General features: G+C 30.0%; 1 protein-coding gene across 2 annotated transcripts; it reads left to right on the top strand.

Moving 5' to 3' along the window:
• LOC107438905 (uncharacterized) lies at positions 1-10253 on the top strand. 2 transcript variants are annotated; one of them, XM_016051334.4, is made up of 6 exons: positions 1-194; positions 277-335; positions 1286-1403; positions 2405-2491; positions 6459-6496; positions 7381-10253. In XM_016051334.4, exons 1-6 carry the CDS (start codon positions 41-43, stop codon positions 10069-10071), a joined length of 3147 nt encoding a protein of 1048 aa, XP_015906820.3. In that variant the 5' UTR covers positions 1-40; the 3' UTR covers positions 10072-10253. The 2 variants fall into 2 exon arrangements, with proteins under 2 accessions (XP_015906820.3, XP_042894782.2); XM_043038848.3 differs by lacking the exon at positions 1286-1403 and having other exon boundaries at positions 35-194.
• Positions 10254-25170: the final 14917 nt, after the last annotated feature.

Below are 25170 nucleotides of genomic sequence, written 5' to 3'. Positions count from 1 at the left end.
TAGTTCAATATGTAATACAAATTATACACAAAAAGCACTGATGCAGTTTATTACGTTTTTATCATCGGAATTAGTTTATGAACAATGCACATGTTCCATCTCGTTCTACTTTCAAATTGAAATACATGCTTTTGACTACGGTATTATGCGAAACATTTATTTCTCTTTGTCAATATGTCATATATTAGTTCAACGTAAGTAAATTTAATTACTTTCTACTTATAAATATATAGTTTTATTTTGATGCATGTTTTTAATCATACGTTTTTTTTTTAGCTCTAAAGAGAAACATGCTAGACCAAGACTTTGTGCAGGAGCTAAAATGTTTGGTGAAGGTAAGTATTAATTTAATTAATTAAAATTGATATTTTTTTCTTTTCTCGTGAATTTTTCATAATGTTATTATTTCTTAATGTCATCTTAGCATTATGTGGCTATCTTTTCTTTTTTAAATTTAATACCTATGGGAACTTTTTGGCCAAATTATATCTGTTTTCACAAATTCTGTAATTATTTTTTGTGTATTGTTGCTTGGCGTATTTATAGTAGTATTTTTTCATTTAGTTTTGTGATTTTTTAATTGTGTTATCACTTCTAATGTGAAGCTTGTTATCAGTTTAGATAGAATCTTCTGAGAAAAAAACTACTAAAAATTAACCATAACCAAACCTCCCCATTCAATAAGGTATGGTGGATATCATACCTGCCAACTCTTCCGGATTTTCCGGAAGATTTTATTTTCATATTTAAAGTGGTAGTAATTATATACTATTTTTTCTTTTATAATCTTAATTTTTAAATGATATTGATCACCACTATTCTTACAAATATTAAGCACAGATATTAATATGCGTTTTCTCAAATACAACGTATTTGTTTGCATAAAATTGAAGTTTTAATTCCATTTTAGTACCACTGGGAAAAATGATAATGGAAGGGATTAAAAGTTGGCAGGTATGGGATATGAGTTCCCCCCCACCCCCTCCTTATTTTTACTTCGTTCATGTGCATGTTTATCAGAACTATTGCTGCATTTAACTGAATACTAAGTCAAAGATTTTGTGGACCTTTGAGACCTTCAATTTTTGTTGAAACCACCTACTCAGTGTTTTTCTCCAGTGGTTTTAGGAAAATGAGAGTCCCAGGTTTTTGTCCCTATTTATATTAAATGTTTGTTTTCTTAATCTAATTTATAATAGTGAACATATTTTTTTCCTTCATAGTTTAATTTTTATATGTTATGTACTGTCTAATTCTACTGTATTAATTTTATCAATATGGGAAGTTTCTTTGTATATGTCTTCTAAATGTCTGGAGCCTTATATCTTCCTTTATATATCAACTAATAAATGAAGAAACAAGATATATGGTCCCAATAGTTTTGTTTATGAAAGCAGTCCAAGGTTGGTACTTCTTAATGCTAATTTTACTTATTTCATATTTTGCCATATTTCGATAATTTTTAAACGATATGAAGCATTTTTGCTCTTATTTATAAAATTCATTTATCTAAAGAAGTATGCAATAAATAATTTTTTTTTTTTTTTTTGTAATTGCAAAGTATACAAATTTTTGCATCACTTTGAAGAATGTGATTCTATGTACCAAAATATCAAATTTGAATAAAATCAGCAAATAGTTCCTGAAAAATCAAATTTTAAGCATCTGACTTTTTTAAAATTTGACTTCTTAAGATCTCTTTAACTGATTTTGTTCAAATTTTGTAATATAAAAATACATTCTTTATAATAATGGCAGAATTTATATTTCTTACAATTCAAAGTTTTCCGGAATATTAAATCAAGTAATTAAGGCTTTTAATTACTAAAAATAATGTTTTGCATCCATAATTGTCTTTAAATAAAAAAGTTTTATATTTTTGTTTTTAGTTTTATAATTTTTGTCAAAAATTTTTCATCGTACTTTAAATTTCACGAGAAATGACTATATGAGCTTAAAGTGACATTAAGAGGTCCACGACTGCTCTCGTGACCGAACTTTTGGATCTGTTTTGAAAACTTAAAATATTGTCTGCACTAATTATCATATTTAAGGTCACACATTTAAACCATTAAGATTGAATCCTTGTACATGAAAATCTGATCTATAGGATCAAAAGTTATTTATGGTGTTTAGTTTTTTTATTCTGTACAAAAAAAAAAAAAAAGATTGGTTTTGTAGTTTGTACTGTATAAAACTAAACTAACAAAAAATATCTTGATTAAATCTGTCATTTCAGCTCCACAAGCCTTCAAATCTTAGTTATCTAGTCTTAACCCACTTTCCTCTTTAACATTTTTAGTTATTGAACTATATATTTCTAAATAGGTAGATTTTTTTTATTTGCTCATAAATTGCTATTCTACTCATTTTTGTTTTGACAAATTTTACTTTTAAATTTTAGCTCTTAGACAAATTCGGACTTCTAGAAATGTGAAGCCCAGCGCAAGTTCCTCCATTAGATCAAATGATGGAAGCCTTGAAAATAAAGGTATAATAACTCTTAGTTGGAAATGAATAAATTTTGAGTATACTAGAATTGTTTAATATATTATATGAACCTCTTTAATAAAAACTAGTATTTCTTCCAAGTTTTGAATGATTATTTGTGGAGTTGTGTGCATATAGCTGTGGTGGCCCTAAGCTTTTCTTTTTCAAAACTGGGGTTCCAGGGCTGATTAAGCTCCGGAAAAATCTGGATTTTTCGCTACTAGTGATCCAGAAGTTTCCGGAGATCGAAGGTTCAGACGTTTCAAAAAACCATTGATCACAGAAGTTTTCGGAAATCAAATTTTCAAAGGTGGAACTTAAAAACACAGTTTATTTTATTTGTTTGTAAGGGAGAGCCAGATATATACTTTATAAGCTTATATTCATGATTAATATTCATTTTTTATCAGTAAATAATTGTTATAATCATAAAATCGAGAAAGAAAGACATATTTGTAAATTTTAATTACTTCTCCAGGTCATCGTAGGTATGTGTAAATGATATAGGTATGTGTAAAATTTTAAAAATATTTTAAGTAAACTAAGAAATATTGAGAAAAAGGAAGAAAAAAAACATGTTAAAATTTTTTTTCAATTTAAACTTTTCTTTTTTAACTCAAGAAATTTTCCAGAATTTTGACTTGGGCTCACAATCAACCCTGATAATCCCTAATGAGAGCTTCAGATATAAAGGTGTCAGTTAGTCCTTGAAAATTACTGCATCACATTGTCACCATTGAAATTGTGAAACCATAACCTCAATGACACTCCTCCCCATGACCAACAACTGCCTGTTGCGGTAGTGTTTATTTTATGTTTGCTTCATAGGCAATTGAAAAGGATATGTTTGTATCATTCTTTTTTTCTAATATGAAGAAGATAAAGGATGCTAATTTTTAATGAAAATTATCAACCATCACTATTTTTATTTATTAATTTATTTTTTTTTAATTTGAAACTTTGTTACAGGAATCTTAGTTTCAAAATAAAATTTGAGAATTTTCTAGAAATATGAGACAGATCAGGAAAATAACCTATCTTAAAATTCATAGTAATATAATAAGCAGCCAGTGTGGTTCAAAGTAAATAAATCTAACATATAATTGCAATAAAATACATTATTTATTAAAATATAATGTGGTTCAAAAACCCTTCTTTAATAATTTCTAATTATAACTTTTTTCTTAAATGTAACCGTTTATTCTGTTAAACAAAGCTATTCTCAAGGCTAAATTGCTTTAATTGTTTTTGTAAGTTTTGGTTCTTAATCGCAACTTCATGTGATGGCTATGCGATTGCTGTGACATTATTTTAATTTATTAATGCATGGATTTTATTAATAATAATACATTGTGATTTTTTAAATTAAGTTCTTATTCAAAATATTGTTTAATTTATAAAATTATTTGTGTATTATAAAATCTACATGCACAACCTTTGCCTAGTGAAATTCTATTGTTACAAAATGTAATGAGCAACATATTTTCTATTTAAAAAGTAAGTTTCATCGCTTATTAAATAAAATTTCATTATGTACCCGATGAACTATTGCAGTGGATATCAGAAATGTGATTTAGAATTTTGTTGATATTTTCTGGTATAGTTGAGAAATTTTATTTCTGAACTTATGTTAAGAACTGAAATGCAACATAAACTTTTTTAAAGATTGAGTATGTTTCAAGTTGTTTTTGTGTGCTATGCTTGAGGATTTCAATTTACCTTTTTATTGTATTTTATTTTTAATTTATTTTGATATGGAAATTAAAATTATTCAAAAAATATTTTTCCTTCTCAAAGAAAATTAAAATTGTTGACAAAATTTTACAACAATAAAAATTATGTGTGTTTTTTATTCACGTGTACTGTATTTGGTATAAAGTATTTTCCCAAATTGATTGCCACTATACCCTTGGGTTCCATGTATTGAGGCAAAGGGTTCCATAGCTTTGTATTATATTAATTCTTTAATGATATATAACTGCATCTTTTTAAAAGGGGGGAAAAAATTCAAAATACAGTTCTGGATTATAAAATTCAGACCGCTATTTTCACGTATAAATTTTACTATTTATATGTGAATTGAAAAAGTTGTGAGGATTCTTAATTGCTTTGCTACTTCATATTAGCCTAATGCTGGTTTTTTAGTAGTTATTTTAGCAAAAGAGCATATATCACTCAAAATTAAGAATTGAAAAGGAAATGCGAGTAACTATATCAAACTTTATTCCGCGATTGGATAAATTATGTGATGAACAGCAAACTCACCTATTGCACTCAATGAATTTATTATACTATAGTTAGTGTTTCATTGTCTTACTTATTTGAATATGCATGTTAATACAGTAAGACCTCGATCGATCGTTTCTTATGGGATCATTCGTTACAAACGATGGAGACATTAAGACCACGAATGCAGGTCAACATAAATTTTTTATCAAATAATTACTTGAAAAAGTGTGAAAAGTTATTAATTTATATAAATAATGAAAGACTAGCAAATTTTTACCAAAAGTATTAAAAATTTTATTTAAAAAATAATGCTGTTACTGCTAAAATATATCTAGAAATTTTAGTTTAAACATACTCCTCCCCCCTTCTAAATGCAAGCGATAAATTTTCAACGTTTGTTACAGATTGCTGTGTGAATGTAGAAAGTTGCTCATTGTTGTTTCTAAGGCTTTAAGGCATCTTATGAAAGATGGCAGTGATTAAGGTTTTGCTTCACTATCTTCATCATTATCGTTAGCACTTTTTGACTTTCTGCAACCGTATTTTCAATCAACATATTATAAATTTCACTATTTTTATCAACTGATGCATGAACATCAAGGATAATACCTGAGGCATAATAACCAAGCTATATTCGATCCACATTTTCTTTATTTATCGTCAGGAGTTATCATTTTTCTTTTCAAAATAAAATCACTACAATTACTATTAAAATGTGGTAACATTTCTGAACAATAGAACCCGGAATTTTCTACCCTCAAAAACAATCTAAACACATATTAGCAACATTACAAAAATAGCATTTTGTGATGGACCAATTACCACTAGACGATACATTAAAGAAATTGAAAAATGCAAGAACTGTTCAGCATTATTATACTCCAAACAATCATTATATGAATGGGTGCCATGGTGCAATTTCTAATCCCTTAAAGGTGTTGCAACTTCAGAAAAATTGCAATTATTTGATATCGGAGCTTATGAAAGTGAATTGAGATCATAACCTACATTTTATTTTGCAGGGGTAAAACTGCGCTGTATATATAGTAGTATTTAAAAGAATAATGTAGTTAGTGTAGTGTGCATTAAAATAATTAGCTTAATTAATAAATTAATATATTTTTTTAATTTCTCATTGATAATGTTTACAAATACTATTTAAAACTACTAATTATTACTGAAAAAATAGTAAAAGTTATTGTTTTCAAGAAATATTTAATGTTCATGGCTGTTTTTTTACTATTACTTTTAATGGTTTCTATTTTCTACTCAGCCTTTTTGTAATTTTTATAATTATTGAAAACTCAAAATTTTGGTTACTAAGGCACGTAAGGGAGAAATTTTTAAGTATGGCACTTTAAAGATGTCCAAAGTTTAAAATAAATTAATTTCAACTTTAATTATTTTTAGCATTTGATATATAAAATGTTTGTATTTAAAATCATACAGAAATGTTTTGGTTATGATTTATACAGGAAAGTATGAAGAAAAAAGTATTTTGTTACATTGTAAAAAGAAAAATTAAATATGTTTTGGTTTGGGAAATAGGTTGAACTTCTCCCATCACGCATGAAATTTTCGCCGTAGTTACTCTTTTGCTTAGAAACGCTTCCTAATAAACATGTATTTTCCAAGCAAAAAAAATCTTTTTATACATTTTATTTAATTCTGCATTTTTCTAAAGTAATTGTTCATATAAAGCGTTTATCCCTGTAATAATTTTTTCATTTTTATTTCAGCCTCACTAAATCTACCGGATAATCTAGAAATCATTGAGGTAAAAAAAGTTTTTGTGAAGCTTTATGAACTGATATATTTATTCATTAAATATATCATTCATGTTATGTTTATATATTCACCATATATATATATTGATAAAATATATTCTACTACTTACAAAACAAAACTTTATTCTAAGTTATAGCTGAGGCAGAAGTTTTGTTTTAACTTGGCTAATCATTTGTCTGTCTTATTTTGTTGATTTGTTTATTTTGTTATATGAACTTTGGTTTCTCTTTTGTTTTGTTTGTAAAGAAGTGCATTTTTTACTATGTATATTTACTTAGTTTTTAAAATTCGAACTTATATGTAATTCTCAGTATCTTTAGATGAGCCTAAAAAATGTTGTAAGCACTCTTTTGCCTTACTGCAAAGTAAAGCAAAAAATCTGATTTTTTAAAAAAAAAATTTTAGCTTTGAAAAAAAAAGTTTTTGCCATTTATTGTTATTTCATTGTAACATTTTAAAATAAATTGTTCTAAGAAAAAATTGATCTTATTATTATCCAGTTAGAGTTATGAATTTCAGAATATTTTCTGGTTCCAAAAATTTTCTGAAATTTATAATTCTAACTGGATTTTATTAATAATAATAAAAAAAACTGATACTTAAATATGCAATTAAAAAAAAATGTTTACAACATATTTTTTTCACAAACTTTAAGTGTGGAATTTTCTCTCTGAAAGTTTCTTTCATTAACTGTGAAACATCAATTTTAAATTGTAATGGAAAAATACTTTAATTAGATAAATTTTAAATGCTGGTATTCTGTTAAGAAAGCTCAATTTATTATTTTTAAACATGAACCTTACAAAATGAATCATGCCATTTATAACAAACTAATAGCCATTTTTCAATTTTACATTTGTTAATTATTTGCAGGTTACTTCTGACTCTTTAGACCAACAAAAAGCTGCAAATAGAAAAGTAACTTATGGTGCTCAATCCAAAAATAGATTGCACCCCAAACATAGCATTGCACCAAATGAATCTTTGGATTCTGATCCTAAATCAAAAGATAGATTATACCAAACATTTGATACCGAATATCCTTCTTCAAATAAGGAAATTGAATTGCAAGTTTCAAGGCTTAATGAGCTTTCTTTAATTGACAAAAATTATAATTGTGAGAATGACTCAAATTTAACTTTTGAAACTCAAATCAAGTCAGAAGAAGAAAACAGACAAGCGACATATTTTAAATCATATCAGACTAAACAATCTTTCGGAAAAGATAAAAACAATAATGATGGGGGTAGATCGATATTTTGGGAAAAGGAAAGCAATACTGGTAATAGCAACTCAATATATAATGAGGAACAAAACAATGATAAAATTGATTTTTTTAGGGAAAATGTAAATAATAGTAATAAAAGCATCTCCATGTTTAGGGAGAATGAAAGTCATAAAGATATTTTTTCTTCTGATGAAGACTGTAGCTCACAAATACACTGTTCTAATGCCTATGAATGTAATAAAATATTTAAAGACAGTTCATCGGTTTCAAAACAACACACCTTATCTCTAAATGAACTGTGTACTCGCAAAGAACATAAGGAGCCTTCCAAACCCGGGGTCAAGCATGTATCAGTAAATAAAAGCAAATATTTTGTACCCCAAAACTTTTTGGGTAAAATTTATGATTTTCCTGTTCATCATTCTAAAGATACTTCACATTTATTATCTACTCAGAATGTTTCTAAAAATAGTCTGATCAAAAATTCTTCCCTATCCACTATACTCCCTAAGCATTTTTATAAAAGTAATGTGAAACAAGGCAATTCTGGTTTATCAAATAATCATAAATGTTTTGCCGGTAAAGCTCCTGCAACAAACCAAATTTTCAACTACAGAAAAGAAATTGAATTCGAAGAACTTTCTGACGAGACATTGGGAAAAAAGTGTGATAGTGTGTCATCCAAAGGACACCATGTCCTCTTGAGTGAAATATTTGGTCCACCACAAAATTTTGACAATAGTTTTTTAGAAAAGCCTGTTGATAGTTTTCAAGACAATTTAAAATGTAAACAAGATATTGTTCAAAAAGATATAGTCACTGTTAACAATAAGTATTGCAATGCTTTGTCTGATGAGCTTCTTTCTAATAACTGCAAAAAGGAAAAAGTGTCTGTACCGCAGAAAACAGATTTTTGTTCATCCTATTCTGTTCCTCTATGCTTAAGAAATCCTTCAAAATATCATTCATTTAAAAAATATACTGTAGATTCAACGAAAGGCTCTGTTCAGCATTTTGAGAATGATGCTTCTCATAAGATTAATCCAATGACCTTGAAAAGTTATTCTAGTCCCTTAAATGAGATAATTTATCCAGAGTCTCAGAGTTCTAAAACTGCAGTAACTATATCAAAAAGTTCACTTAGGCAGCTGAAAAGTTCTTCATTAGAATGTCTTGAACAAAAGTACACTAATACTAATCATTCTAACGATGTACATCAAATTTCTAATTCTGAAATCGACTATGATAAAAATATGTACAAACAGACTCAGCCTTTAAGCAAATGTGATACTTACTACTCGTGCTCAACCAAATGTGCACCTTTATATGTTAGTCATTCATTAACAGACAAACAAGTGCCATTATCCTCTGTAAGGAATGAATCTGCTTGTATTTTTAACTTAAAAGATAAGGATATGAAGATAAGCAAAGATTTCGATTCCAGTACTGCTAGTCATTCATCGTCACCCAAATATGTGTCTTTGTCCTCCGACTGCAGGATAAGGAATAAAGAAGCAGTTGGTACAGAACAAATATTCTCATCGACTCATTCATTGTTGTCTGAATGTAGTGAAGAACCTCGATATTGTGATACTTACTACTCGTCTGCAGCCAAATATATGCCATTGTCATCTAACTATGCAATGAATAAAGAATATGCTGGTGCATTTAACTCAAAACAGATGACAGCACAAGTGGAAAATTCTAGTCATTCATTTCTAGACAAAAATCCGTCATTATCTTCAGTAATGAATGAATGTGCATTTAACTCGAAACATAGGGCAATGAAGGTACATGAAGATTCAGATTCCAGTACCTCTAGTCGTTCATTGTCACAAAAATATGTGCCTTTATCCTCAGTAATGAATGAATGTGCAAAACAAAGTGCAAATAAGGTAAATAGTGATTCTGATTCCAGTACTTCTAGTCGTTCCTCGTCACACAAATATGTGCCTTTTTCCTCACACTGCTTAATGATGAATAAAAAAGTAGCTGGTACAAAACAGATAACAGTAAAAAATGCTTCTAGTCAACCATTGCTGTTTTCTGGATTTGGTGAAGAACTTCAACATTTAAGTGATGTTGCTTCAGATTCTTCCTCAAGTGGACATGATTTACAGATATGTGATAATTCCTTTAGGAAACTTACCACCGACACAATCTCTTTTCAAGAATACATGAAACAAGAGGACTTTGCTATTAAATGCAATACTGATTTTATAGTGCCATCAAAGTTTTCCTATGATTCAAATGGTGATTTACCTCTCTCAAGTTCAGTGTTGGAAGTTGTACCTGATCTTCTCATTGGAACCTGTCTTGTAGATCCTTCTGATTGACTGATTGATTTTAATCTAGCTATATCTTCCAATAACAGTGTTGGAAGTTGTACCTGATCTTCTCATTGGAACCTGTCTTGTAGATCCTTCTGATTGACTGATTGATTTTAATCTAGCTATATCTTCCAATAACTTCATTGCCGATAAGGTTTGGCATAGTTCAGTATTTTGCTTGACATCATGGTGGATTTCTACTTGTATTGTTATTTTATAACTTAAGCCTATTTTTATTTTTATTGTTTTTTGCATTTTTATACATTATATTGTGATACAGGTATATTCAGGAATGAATGATAGTTTTGCATTACTTTACTTTTGTAATTGCATTGTTGGGTCTTGTGAAGTAAATACAAGGACACACATAAAATACCTTTACTGTCATTCAAAGTTATCATCATTAGCCATAATTAACTTTTGTCATAGATTGTCCAGCTGCTGGAACTAATAAAAAAAACAATTCTTTTCATATTCCTTGGCACACTGTTGAAATCCTTAACATCTTCCATTTAGTCTCTAAAATGTCTTGTATTAAAATAACTTTAAATACCACTTTTTATTTAATGTTTTAACTGTTACATTTTCACTAACATTTCATGTGTCACCACTGCAGATTGACCAAACTGAAGCTTGGGTTTTTTTTTTAATCAGAAAATTCCTAAACAAATATAATAACATTTTAGAAAGGTTATTTTTTCCCCTTCGGATTATTAAAGTTGATAGTCTAGAAATAAAGTTGCTTCATAAAGATACATATTATACATTTTTGTGTAATGAATTATTATTTTTAACTGAAAATTTGTCATTTGCTTTAAATTTTAAGATATCATCGGCTAGTATCATTTACAAAATTTGAGATTTGTTTATCTATATGTTGTGTATCTACAATCAGCTTTACTAAATATCTTATACTTAATTTTATATTTTTCAGTATTTTTTTATTTATTCTTTATTATTTTTTATTTATTTTTTAGTTGGTCATTGTCTTAATTATTAATTAGAGATTTTTTTAAGTTTAATCTCACATTTATCATCTTATATCATTTTGTTTAAATTAGTTGACTAATCTAATTTTGAATACATTACGTTTATACTTGACTATTAATATATTGTATACTTTAAAAAAAAATTTCTTTCAATATTTTATTACAAAATTGCTTTTACTCTTTATAATTTGATCTTTATGTAGTCATTTTTTAAAAGTATCTCCAGTTATTTGATTTAATTTACTTTCTATGTTCAAAATCATTACAACAATGTAAGTGTTGTTTTAGCTCTGTTTTAAAAATTTCAAATAACATAAATCTTGAAATTTATAATTATACTTTAAATTTCCCAATTTCATTACCACAATGCAACTTGCGAAGTTTAAATTAACACCCCTCTCCTTTTTTTCCCCCATTCTATATTTTTATGAGTATTTCAAAGTTTCATTACAGTCTGTGCTTATTTGTTTTTGAAAATAAAACATTTTCTCATACTATAAGTAGTATTTTTTTCTTTTGTATGCAGCTCATAGCTGTTTATTAAAAACTTTTCAATAATATTATATAAATGTACAGTATTTTGAAGTAGTAATATTAAATTATGCTTAGTCTATTTTTGCTATCTAAAGTATAAAATAATGCACTCAGATGCTTGAAAGTCAAATGCATATACTTTCAACCATTATAATTGTTTAGTGCAGAATTTATTGAATCTTATAGTATTGGTTGTAGAAATGTTGATTTACTAGTGTATAATTATGCATATTCTGGAGTATTTATTGTTATTTAAAATATGATTTTTGTTCTATGTATATATTTAACAAAATGTAGTCAGGATATTTTATTCAAAATCGTTAAAATACATTTGTACTTAATTTTGTGTTTATACCTGAAAAAAAAAAAAAAAAGATTTATTCTGGAATATTTGTTTTCATTAGGAAGTATATTTTTTAAATGTTTGAAAGTTTTTGTTTTAATATTGATTACTAGTGTATAATTATGCTTATTCTGGTGTATTTGTTATCTAATGTGGAGTTTTTAAAAGTTTAAAAATTGAATGAATGTAAATAATTAACAATATATAAACAGGATTTTTTTTTTTAACTCAGAATTATAGAAATATATTTCTGCTGGTTGTTAACATACTGTGAAAAATTATATTTATTCTAGAGTTTTTGTTGTTTTTCTACAGCTTAATTTTTAAATATTTGAAAGTCAAATTAACAAGTAGTCAGCATTTTTTTTTCCTTAATTATTAAATCATGCTCTTACTGATTGCTGAAATATTGTTATACCTGTGTAAGATTATGTTTATTCTGGAGTATTATAGTTGTTGGAAATTTTTTAATATTCTGATGTCAAACAGTTTTGTCTATCTTTTAAGTCAGAAGAAATATCAAGTATATCACCTGCAAAATACTTTAATCTTATCTTTTTTTTATTATTATTTATGTTAGAGATGTTTGCTTATAAAACAATTACAATGTATCGATATTTATACAGTATCTCTCGATTACTTTGCACAGTTTTTCTCATTTTTATCACTTGTTAAGATCATCAATAGTTTTAATAAAATAATTTCAGTGATTTTAAGGCGAATCGCCGTTTAACAGTCTGTTAGATAATGGTGTCTATCTAAAGAGGATATTTTTTTTGGAAATTTTTCCTCTTTTGCACAAAAAATTTCATTTAAGGACTGTCACATTTTTTTTTTACTTTGGTTTTTAAATTATTATTATTATTGTGGTCTACTTTGCATTAACTTCTACATCGCTTATTCTCTCTATTTCAAAATTAATAAATTGAACTGTTTGGTTTAGTTGCGACAATTGGAAGTGTGTTATCAACTCATTCTTATTTCTTTTTCAAAATTTGCCTAATTTTTGTAATAGTTTGCCTTTCTTACTGAACATTTGTCAGATTACAATAAAAAAAAAAAAAATTCCCCCGCATATGCTTTTATTTTTCCATTTCATTTTTGACAAGGATATTTTATATATATTAAGGGGGATCAGTACTGAACACCCTGTAATTATGTATATTTTGACTTGTCAGTATGCATAAAAATGATATATTTAAGAGATTTGATATCTATTGAATCCATGGGTGCAAGTCTTCCGTCCCCAGGACGGATTTCTGTCTTTCGAAAATGTCCGTGGACGGAAGTAAGACAGAAACAAAACTGACTCGAAGACGGAAATCAGATTTTTTTTTTATGTCCTTAAAATTATATTTTAGGTTTACTTTCTTATGTCCTGTTGTTATTTTATCAAAAGACAGATGAATAAATATTTTTTGTACAGTATTTAAACTTGATGTATTATGGTAAAGCTTTCTTAGATAGTTTGCATATGTCGAGGGGGTATTGCGTATGTTAGGTATTTCAGTCAAAAAATTTTCAGTCTTGGCCTTTTTTCCAACTTGCACCCATGATTGAATCTAAAAAAAACTGATCTATATTTGCTGCTTCTTTACTTTAAAAAAATAGTTATGGTTTTTAAAGTGCAGGTACCATAGTATTATACAACATTTCTTTCAACTGACTGCTTATGGAACAATTATATTGCGCTAAACTTCATAAAATTTATCTTAACTTTTTTAAAGCAGTCTTATGTAATGTGTATGCTTGTGCAATTCAAGTTGTTTAACATCTTTTAAACAGTTGCTTACGAAACATTTACTATGTGCTGAGATATGTAACATCACCCATTAAATTGTTTTTATTTAGCTTCTTAATCTTATGTGTGATTGTTTGTGATAATCAGTGCAATTAAGTTGCAAAACAAATTGTTTTGAGGATCTGTCAATGTTTATATGTCAGATCTAAGGTTGCTGTGATATAATAAAAAGTAAAAAACTAATTCTTTTGGTGATTTTAATTATGTTTTGGGAGATTGTGTATTTTTATTTATTTAGTTGTTAGAATTTTGATTCACTACATGCGTTTTCTTAAAAAAGGACATTAGTTATGATGTACCTCAGAAAAAGAATTTTTGCGTAATACATATTCCATGCAAAATAATCATACCAATTCTGGTAACAAACAGTTTGAGTAGTAAAATTGCTAATTGTGATCTTAGTATATAAAATCAAAATAACTTCAACTTCTAAACTATTAATTATTAGGTCTAATTTGATTCAATGTATAAGGCCTCGCGTCGGAACTTTTTAAATTTCCAAGATTTGACCATCTTTCAAGTTTTATTGTACTGTTGATGATCGAATGGGCTACAGTTGGTGCAGAGCTGATTTTTCTACCTATAATACCACGTCGCATTTTTTCGCCATTAGCGTGTGGATAGTCAGGAGAAAGGAGTACGTTAGTTTTTGTCATCATTTTCAAGTAGATTAAAAACTTCTTGGAACTAAAAGCTGCATTAAACATTGTCCTAAAAGAAAGCGTTGTGGAAATTTTAGAAAATATTAATGATAATTAAATTCGAGAAATTATTATGGAATGAGGAAATGTGATATTTTCCAATACAACTTGAGAAGAAAGGAGGGTCAAGGCATGGAATCGGTCTTCTCCCTAGTTGGCATGTTCGAGTGTTGCGATCGCGTGTACCATCTTCACTAATTACCGATTCAACGTTTCGAACGAGTTTGATCTGGTTACATAATCTACTCTATATGCCAGAACGAGACATTTCTCTACCCGTAACCCAGACCGAAAGCACTTATGTATTTTGTCTTTTCATGTGTGCAAGGATAGGTGGTGCTTAGAGGCATTAGTTTCTTCCTTTGAAGAGGGAATACTTAGTTCATTTTCTGAAATAGGGTACAATGCTGAGTCATGTAACTAGCATATTTAAAATGTTGGTGATGGGCTGATCTTTAGTTAAAATCCCCTTGCCTCTTCTAACGCAAATGGAGATTTATTTCATCAAAAAGTCCTTCATGAAGACTAGTTTGTTCATTGCTTGAGCCAAAAGTCCCAATGTCTTCTGGGTTAGGTTCAAAATTACTAGACTACATATAAAGAAGTTAAGAGGGAGCATCCGTTTCCGAAAGAGACAGTTTCTACACCTCAAATCGCCGAACTAGTTTTGATAACGTCGTTGGGAGGCACTTCTTTTGACTGTGATAAGATTTTACATGGTTCTATGGTATTTAATTACAAGCCTCGCTTAAAAATGGTTAAATATACTGCTCTGCCTTCAAAATAAAAATTCATTTCATGATATGTGACGTTTCACTGTAAAATCTATTTCTTTATTATTTTTAGTTTATACGTATTTCATTTTTTCTTCCTTTCGAAACTGGCGATTTTCACTGCGAATTTAAATAATTGATCTTAATTAAACTGGGGATGAATAATCCATAAAAATATTTAGGAACGTTATTTTATTTAAATTGTTTTAGTTCATATCATCTTAAAATTAAAAAAAAAAAAAAAGATAATGAATATTAAATTAGTTATCTATTATATCTATATTCTTAACTTTTTTTATTTTGTCTAATTAAACTACTTTTTAAACAGAAATGTTTTTTGTTTTTAGAAATGTATTTTTCTTTTTCAAATAAAACAGTTTATTTAATACTTAATTTTTATTTCCAGTCCAGCCTTACATACTTATTAATTCAGACAAAAAAAAAAAAAAAACTGCCTTACACTCTTAAACCAATAATTATAAATCAAAAATATTTGTACATTCAGACTTAATTGACAGAGGAGAAAGCAAAAAACGAGGTAGAGCTTTGATTGCCATAATTTCACAATTTCAAAGCCGCGCGCCAAATGTTTAAAGTTTTGCAAACCTGTCACGCGATACATGTAGGACCCCACTTCTTTCCACTGAATGGATTGTAATGTTAGAGCCGACCACAGTGCTGACGTAAAATATCCCCCGTGGTAGATGGATCATGGGTTAGAGTCCCCTTGCTGTCAGGCTAACCGCTGGAGGTTGTCGTGGTTTTCTACTCCATGTGACACAAATGCGCGCTAGTTCCATTAAAAAGTCCTCTACGAAAGCAAACTTCTTCCAATACTTAATCTAGGAGTTCCCTTGTCTTCTAGTTTGGGTTCGAAATTACTAGACTACGGAGTTGAATTTTGGCAGTTGTAAACTCAGAATTGGGTCGGCTGTACGACGCCGGTTATAAAATAAAGTAACGCAGTAAACTAAAAAATAAATATACCCCTCTGAATAAATTTCGATCTCATGATCATATTTTTAAGTACTAAAGTTCAATTTAATGGTTCGAAAGGTGGAAATAAGTGATTCTGATTAAATTTCTAATTACTGTTTCTAATTAAGTTATAAAATCTGACACAAAAATGTGCTTTATCTAAATTATATTGTGCTTTATCTATCTACTGGCGGTGCTCGCCACTCTCACCAGTCTTACCGCCAGCTTGGCGATTTAAGATCTTCAGGTAAAAGCAACCCTGTGATCCTAGTGATATATATTCTGTCCTTCAGAGGAAGAACAGCCACTTACCTTTTCAACCTTTTCACTAGCTAGCTTGGTCGCAGGACGACCCATAATGTTTAATTTAGTTTATGTTATATTGATGTTTGTGTTCATGAAATAAATATGCTTTAAGAGAAACCCGCATTTCGTACTCACTTCAGTGGTGACCCGGACTTCGTAACATGCTAAAATCAACTTTCATGGAAGAACCCTTGGATTATACTGTATGAATTATGGCATTACAAAGCTAGCTGGCGACGATTCAAGTATGTTTTTATGGTCATTCGCTTGGTTTAGGTATGCAATTTCTCCCTCTTAGTCATTAAGTTATCAGTGGTAGTATTTATATTTAGGTAACTAGTCAATTCTAAACTTAAAATACTTGTCAAATTACGTTAATACATGAATTAGTTTTAGCTGTTTAAACTTGCTTCTATTTAAAGTTCAAAATGCCAAATGAAAGTGAGCAGAATCTTGCCGAAGCACAAATTGCTCGTATAGCTGTTAAACTACCACCAATATGGAGAAATAATATCAAACTTTGGTTTGTTCAGGCAGAAAGCAATTTTGATTTATCAGGAATTACTAACGACCAAACTAAATATAACAATATCATTGCAGCAATAGACCCAGAGACTTTATCAGCAGTTTCAGATATTTTGTTTAATCCTCCAATTGCAAATAAATACAATACTCTTAAAGAAAGACTTATCGCGGAATTTACAGACTCTGAAAGTAAGCAAATCCGTAAACTTCTTTCTGAATTACAATTAGGAGACGACAAACCGTCCCATTTATTGAGGAAAATGCAAACGCTGGCAGGTACATCTTTGAATGAAGATTTTTTGAAAACCTTATGGCTGCAGCGTTTACCATCAGAGATACAAACAATTCTTTCCGTTAGCTCAGAGTCGCTAGAAAATTTAGCTAAGCTAGCGGATAAAATAGCCGAAGTTAGAACGGATTCCCTTCCAAATGTTTGTGCAACGAATAACGCCACGAGTTCGAATCCCTTACTCTCAGCAAAAACACGAGAAAATCCGTCAACATCGAACCCGCTATATCAGGAAGTATGTGCACTTCGCCAGCAAATAGCTGCACTTAGCCAGCAAGTTGAAAAATTTTCTCGCGAGAGATCACGCAATCGTTCTCGAACAAGATATAATAATTTTCGTAGATATACATCTAGCTCTAGGGATCGGAAAAGATCGTCTGAAATCTGTTTTTATCATTCGAAATTCGGCCAAAAAGCTAGAAAATGTTGTTCACCGTGTTCATACAACAATAACCAGGAAAACTAAAACCGGCTGTCGCTATTACAGCGACAAAAGATCCGACAGCCGTACGTTCGTGTCGCTTATTTGTATATGATAAAAAAACTCATTTAAAATTTTTAGTGGACTCAGGTTCAGATGTGAGCTGCTTGCCCGTCCCAAAAATGATTAAAAATTTACATCCTGGTCCCTTACAGTTAACTGCAGCTAATAATTCAAAAATTTTTACCTACGGAAGTAAATTATTGAACATTAATTTAGGATTACGAAGAGACTTTAAATGGAAATTTTTAGTTGCTACGGTGCCTATTCCAATTATAGGAGCAGATTTTTTAGAGCACTTTGGACTGTTGATAGACCTAAAACGTCGTAAATTAATTGATGGTGTCACTAATCTTTCTTTATTGGGCATAACTGCCAAAACTAATGTTTTTTCAGTAAAATTAATTTCAGGTGACACATATTATAATAGATTATTATCAAATTTTCCGGAATTAACTAAATTAACACCAAAAATTAAGCAGGCGTGTCATAATACTGTGCATTACATCGATACAACTGGTCCGCCTATACACAATAAACCTAGGCGATTAAGTCCAAAAATATACGATGTTGTAAAACAAGAATTTCAGTTTATGTTAGAGCAAGGCATTTGCCGGCCTTCGAAGTCACCATGGTCATCTCCACTCCATGTCGTTACTAAAAGCTCGGGAAGTATTCGACCAGTTGGAGACTATAGGAAATTAAACGCCGTGACAACTCCGGATCGGTACCCTATTCCCCATATACAAGATTTCACACACGCGCTGAATAACAAAAATATTTTTTCTAAGATTGATATAGTCCGTGCTTATTTTCATATCCCAGTACACCCAGATGACATACAAAAAACTGCTGTGTGTACGCCTTTTGGGCTTTTTGAGTTTCCCTTCTTAAATTTCGGTCTATGTGGAGCCGCGCAAACTTTTCAGAGGTTCATGAATGAAATTCTGGGAGATTTGCCTTTTTGCTATATTTACCTCGATGATATCCTTATTTTTAGTGAATCAGAAGAACAGCATAAAATGCATGTTCAAACCGTGTTTCAAAAATTAAATGAATACGGTTTAACGGTAAATGTATCAAAATGTCTGTTTGGTGTGCCAGAGATTTCATTTTTAGGCCACTTAATAACTAAGGATGGCACCAAACCATTACCCAATAAAGTAGACCCTATTTTAAATTACCCACAACCAAAATCAATTAAGGAATTGAGAAGATTTCTCGGACTTCTAAATTTTTTTCGTCGTTTTCTACCTCGCGCAGCTCATAACCAAACTCACTTAAATGATTTTTTAAAAGGCTCAAAGCGCAATGATAATCGTATGATTAACTGGTCAGAACAAGCAATAAGCGAATTCCAAAACTGTAAAACTCTTTTAGCGAACGCTACGCTGCTTGCTCATCCTAACCCCGATGCAAATTTAGTACTGCAAGTAGATGCCTCGGATTTTGCTATTGGGGGAGCATTATTTCAAACAGAAAATGAACATCTTCAGCCGTTAGCATTTTTTTCGCGCAAGTTATCCGAAACTGAAAAACGCTATAGCGCATATGATAGGGAGTTGCTTGCTGCATACGCTTCAATCAAACAATTCAGGTATATGCTCGAAGCACGAAATTTCGTTTTGTTCACAGATCACAAACCACTCACCTATGCATTTAAGCAAAAGTTAGATAAATTTTCACCACGTCAAGCTCGTCAATTAGATTTTATATCGCAGTTTACAACAGATCTAAGACACCTAAATGGTTCTGACAATATAACTGCAGATGCGTTATCAAGAATAGCATCTATAAATATGCCAAATCCTATAGATTACAGCGAAATTGCAAAAGCTCAGGAAAATGACAAAGAATTGAACTATTTAATCAAAAATTCTCAAAGTTTGGATTTAAAAAAAGTAAATATGCCAGATTCGAACACTATTTTATATTGTGATATTTCTACTAAAAACGTTAGACCTTTTATTCCAAAACAATTTCGTAAACAAATATTTGATACTATTCATAACTTATCACACCCAGGAATAAAAGCAACTAATAAATTGATTAGTAATAGATTTATTTGGCCTAATTTGAATAGAGATTGTAATGTGTGGTCTAGACACTGCATTCCATGCCAGAAATCTAAAATAATAAGGCATACTAAATCGCCTATTTTTAATTTTCCAATACAGTCCAAACGCTTTGACCATATACATCTTGATATCGTTGGCCCATTACCACCATCTAAAGGATTTTCATACTGCTTGACAATGATCGACAGATACACTAGATGGGTGGTCCAATTCCTGACATTACAGCGGAGACAGTAGCGGAAGCTTTCCTTAAGACCTGGATTGCTCGCTTTGGATCACCTTCAGTGATAACGACCGACCAGGGTCGCCAGTTCGAAAGTAGACTCTTCAAAGCGCTAGCACAACTTCTGGGCATCAAAAGAGTTCGATCCTCACCTTACCATCCTCAAAGTAATGGGATGATAGAACAATTGCACCGACCCTTGAAAGCTGCACTCAAGGCCTACAGTACAGACCATTGGTCAGACGCCTTACCAGCTATCCTGTTGGGTTTTCGAGCAGCATATAAGGAAGATCTACAGTCATCATCAGCAGAGCTCGTGTACGGGACAACACTTCGTCTTCCAGGAGAATTTTTTGACTCAACAACAATGGACTCGTCCCCAATTCAACTAGTCGAGGATTTAAAGAAACATTTCTCTACTATCAGACCATCTCCAGCTTCCTGCCACTTTACAAAGTCAGTGTTTGTGCATCCAGCCTTAAAAGAATGTAGTCACGTCTTCATTAGGAATGATGCTGTGAAGAAACCCTTGCAAGCCCCTTACGAAGGCCCTTTTAAAGTGATTCAGAGAACTGATAAAACTTTTGAAGTTGATATTAGAGGTCGGAAGTCGACAATCTCCATAGATCGTGTGAAACCTGCCTTCATTGAAAGTGAATTATTACAACCTTCTGAAATAACTAAGACTCTAAAGTTTGAAATACCGTGTACTCCTGTAATGCGGGAGACCAAAAATAGGTTTGGAAGAACTGTGCGTTTTCCAAAAAAGTATAGTAAGTGATACACTGCGGGGGGAGTGTGCGGTGCTCGCCACTCTCACCGTCTTACCGCCAGCTTGGCGATTTAAGATCTTCAGGTAAAAGCAACCCTGTGATCCTAGTGATATATATTCTGTCCTTCAGAGGAAGAACAGCCACTTACCTTTTCAACTTTTTCACTAGCTAGCTTGGTCGCAGGACGACCCATAATGTTTAATTTAGTTTATGTTATATTGATGTTTGTGTTCATGAAATAAATATGCTTTAAGAGAAACCCGCATTTCGTACTCACTTCAGATTGTAATGTTAGAGCCGACCACAGTGCTGACGTAAAATATCCCCCGTGGTAGATGGATCATGGGTTAGAGTCCCCTTGCTGTCAGGCTAACCGCTGGAGGTTGTCGTGGTTTTCTACTCCATGTGACACAAATGCGCGCTAGTTCCATTAAAAAGTCCTCTACGAAAGCAAACTTCTTCCAATACTTAATCTAGGAGTTCCCTTGTCTTCTAGTTTGGGTTCGAAATTACTAGACTACGGAGTTGAATTTTGGCAGTTGTAAACTCAGAATTGGGTCGGCTGTACGACGCCGGTTATAAAATAAAGTAACGCAGTAAACTAAAAAATAAATATACCCCTCTGAATAAATTTCGATCTCATGATCATATTTTTAAGTACTAAAGTTCAATTTAATGGTTCGAAAGGTGGAAATAAGTGATTCTGATTAAATTTCTAATTACTGTTTCTAATTAAGTTATAAAATCTGACACAAAAATGTGCTTTATCTAAGTTGAAATTGTTTTCTCTCAATAGGTTAAGATTTTCGACAATTAAAATAGTAGGGAGTTGAAGACTTGAAAGTGTGATCTCGGTAATTAAGTCAGAAGAATACAAGTTTGCTCCCGTTTATTTTGTAGCACTTACTTCAGTTTCCCATAATATCACTATAATTTAATTATTAAATGACTAAAGTTTGTTTGCACTATTTCTATTATGTCACTAAAATTATGAAATGGCTAAAAAAAAATTTCGCATTATTTTCATTATATCACTGAAATTATGAAATGACTAAAGAATATTTTTGCCCTTTTTTTTTATTATAACACTGAAATTACTGACTAAAATAATTTTTTTATATTATTTCCATTATATAACCGAAATTGAGTAAAATAATTTTTTTTTTTTGCACTTTTTACATTGCACTGAAATTATTGACAAAAAAATCCCCCCCCTCCATTTTTTTCATTATAACATTAAAATTATTAAATGACAGAAAAAGATTTTTTTTAAAACTCATTTATCCAATTGTTATTTCATGCAAAAAATTTTAAAAATTATTGATTATTTAATTTCAATATGGTAAAAAAAAATTATGAATTGATAAGTATTAAAGTTTTTACATAACCTTGTAATAATTGTAAACCAAAATTGAAATAAAATCAATTTTAAATATTTCAACAAATAAAATTTGTTAAAAGTTAAATAGATTGCATTGTAACTACTCAATCGAATTTATTCTAATAAAATTAAAGTGAATTGGCTAATGAAATTGAAGTTGTTTCATCATATTGTTTTATCAATACTAGTCTTAGAATTGGGTTTTACATCAGAAGTTGAATTGATTGGTCTGCTTTATTGTCTAGCTCTTAATTTGATATTAATGCATGCATAAACTGAAAACGAATTAACTGAAATATGATTTCATTAAAACAAAATAGGAAAAGGAACAAGATAAACGTTGAACATGGCTATGAGGTTAACATATTTCTTCGTTGTTGAATTTGGTTATTTTTATTTAATGCGAAATACTAATGGAATTTTTTTATGAATACATAACCTTTTCATAATCCATTCATTACATTGTTAATAGAAAAGCATTGTTTAGAAATTTCGTTCTTTTAAAATATTTCAATTAAATAATTTCATAGAAAACGGAAATATTGAATTTAAAGAAATAGATTATTAATGGGATATAAGTTTAATTACAGGTTTAGAAAATCATGACTGATTAAAAAAAATCCTGATCATCAGAACCCCCGTAACCCTTCCACGGAACCCTAGGGTTCTGCGGTTTAGGACTCTTAAAAACTATGATAATAGCATTGTAAGAGATATAAAAGTCAAAAAGTATAAAATCTGAAAAGTTCCTTCCTATATGTAAACTATATATTTAGCCTAATTAATTAAAATTATATAATAACAATGAGACATGTTTAATTATATTTATTTCGGTCATTAAATTCACGTTATTTGTACAGCAGTTTGTGTTTCACATTTTTGATTTGCAATCTTAAAAAAAAAAAAAAAAAATTATCCGGTGTTTTTTTTTTTAATATTTTCACATTTATTATGTAAAAGAACTGGTTAAAAATTTCAATTTCTTTATGAGTAATTGGTTGAAAATTTAAAAAATTTCAATCCGTTTATGATCCGACTTCTTTTTTTGATCATTACTCCCATTCCCTCTCTAAATTCTTCCTTTCCCAAATGGCATAAATTCGAACCCAAAACAAGCGAGGCACAATAAAGACAACAAACATCAGTAGAGGGTGAAAAACTTGGAAAGAAAGGTGCAAATCCCTCAGTGTTATAGGTCAAATGTAATGTCACACTTTGTCATCAGTCATCCAATCCAAATAACTGAAAAGAAATCCCCTCATCTTCAATTCTCCCATCTTTCTCAAATTCCTTCAAGTGGCGGGGAAACAAAAGTCCATAACTTCTTCAAAGATGGCTGCGTTGGGATAGAACGATTTAATAGTCACATTAATTGAAGTAAAACTTCAGCAATGGTAAGTGTAATTTGATTCTGATGTTAAATTGCAGCTTGTATTAGAAATAATATTGTAAAAAAAAAAAGAAAATTATGAATAAGCCGCGGATAATTTTCGTTCATCAGCAATTTCTTTTCTTTACACTTTTTTATGACATTCAGAAATTTTTTTTTACATTTTAGCGCACTTATTTTTTAACATTTAAAAAAATTTTTTTTACTGCTTACGATTTTTTTTTTTTAAAAATTAGGTTATTTTTTTTTACTTATTCTTTTTTTTTTTTTTTTTTTTTTTTTGTGAAATTTTTCTTTCTACATAGTTTCTCTGAATATCTCTTGAATCTCTGAGTATCTGAGAATATCTCTTGACTTTGTTTTCCTTCATCTGTTACTTTTCTTCACGAATAATATTTATTTCAAACTTGAATGAAAATAACTTACCGATTTTGATTAATATGCTTAATTTAATACAATAATTTGCAAATTTTTGAAAGAAATATTCTTTCAGATTGAAACTTTTATTTAATTATAAGGGAAACTTTTTATTTTCAATGGACATTTTTTTGATGTTTCTAAGGGCAATTTTAAGGATTTTTTAAGACTCCAGAATCCAGTCTCTACCTTTAACTTAAAAAAAATAAAATAAAAATACAGTGTTTTTTTTATAATTTTATTAAACTTAGTTTTTACCTCCTTTTTTTAAGCTCTTGTCAAAATGTCTGGTTTAAAAGTCAATTTGAAAACAGTAAAATTAATTATACTTTTAATAAATGCAGTACAATGGTTTGTTATTGGTGCTGTAAACTATAACCATTAAACTATAATATTAAACCATTACTGGCATAACACATTAAAACATCAACACCCCTAGCGGCGTAGATGAAGGAAAGATACGAAATTCATACCCCACTTGTAGTGTTACAAAATCATAAAAATTTCAGATTGTAATTTTTTAATTATTGGAAAGTATTTATAAGCGCACATGTTTGCATATTTTAAGCAAAATCTTAAAAATATTTTCTTATTCCGTAAATAAGGTGTAATGTTCTATTTCAAATGAGGAATAAAATTCCCTGCTATATCGGATCAGTATACATGCACACTTTGCTTAAATTTTTGAAGTAACAAAATGTTTGTTACGTAAATTAACTGATTGGAACAATTTTTTTAAGGTCTTGTAGGTGCTGGTTAGTGATGTACAAAACGTAACCTGCCAGTTCTGAATAACTATTACGTATTAGTAGCAGTATTTTTATTTTATTTTATAACCGTCGTTGAACAGCCGACCCAATTTTGGGTTTACGACTACTAATGTTCAACTCCGTACCCTTGTAATTTTGAACCCATTACAGAAGACAAGGGAACTCCTGGATCGAGTATTGGGTGAGTGGTGGACTTTTTGATGGAGCTAACCCGCATTTGCGTTACACGGAGAAGAAGACCACACGAACCTCCCACGATTAACCTGACGGCAAGGGGACTCTAACCCATGCCACTGAGGATATTTCACGTCAGCACTGTGGTCGGTGCAAGCCGGATGCAGAATTCGTATCGA

This window comes from Parasteatoda tepidariorum, chromosome 2 (genome assembly GCF_982258835.1).
Source record: "Parasteatoda tepidariorum strain Cologne lab strain chromosome 2, Ptep-v5.0, whole genome shotgun sequence".
In the NCBI taxonomy this organism is placed as follows: domain Eukaryota; kingdom Metazoa; phylum Arthropoda; class Arachnida; order Araneae; family Theridiidae; genus Parasteatoda; species Parasteatoda tepidariorum.
The sequence above is the reverse complement of the archived record's forward strand: the minus strand, read 5'-3'. Positions and strand labels throughout refer to the sequence as shown.

What these genes read in the sequence shown, in the direction of transcription:
- LOC107438905 (XM_016051334.4), top strand. Translation starts at nt 41, where the DNA reads ATGCAGTTTATTACGTTTTTATCATCGGAATTAGTTTATGAACAATGC. An exon ending in ATGTCATATATTAGTTCAAC is followed by an intron (nt 195 to 276) that starts GTAAGTAAATTT and finishes TTTTTTTTTTAG; the next exon opens with CTCTAAAGAGAAACATGCTA. An exon ending in GTTTATGAAAGCAGTCCAAG is followed by an intron (nt 1,404 to 2,404) that starts GTTGGTACTTCT and finishes TTTAAATTTTAG; the next exon opens with CTCTTAGACAAATTCGGACT.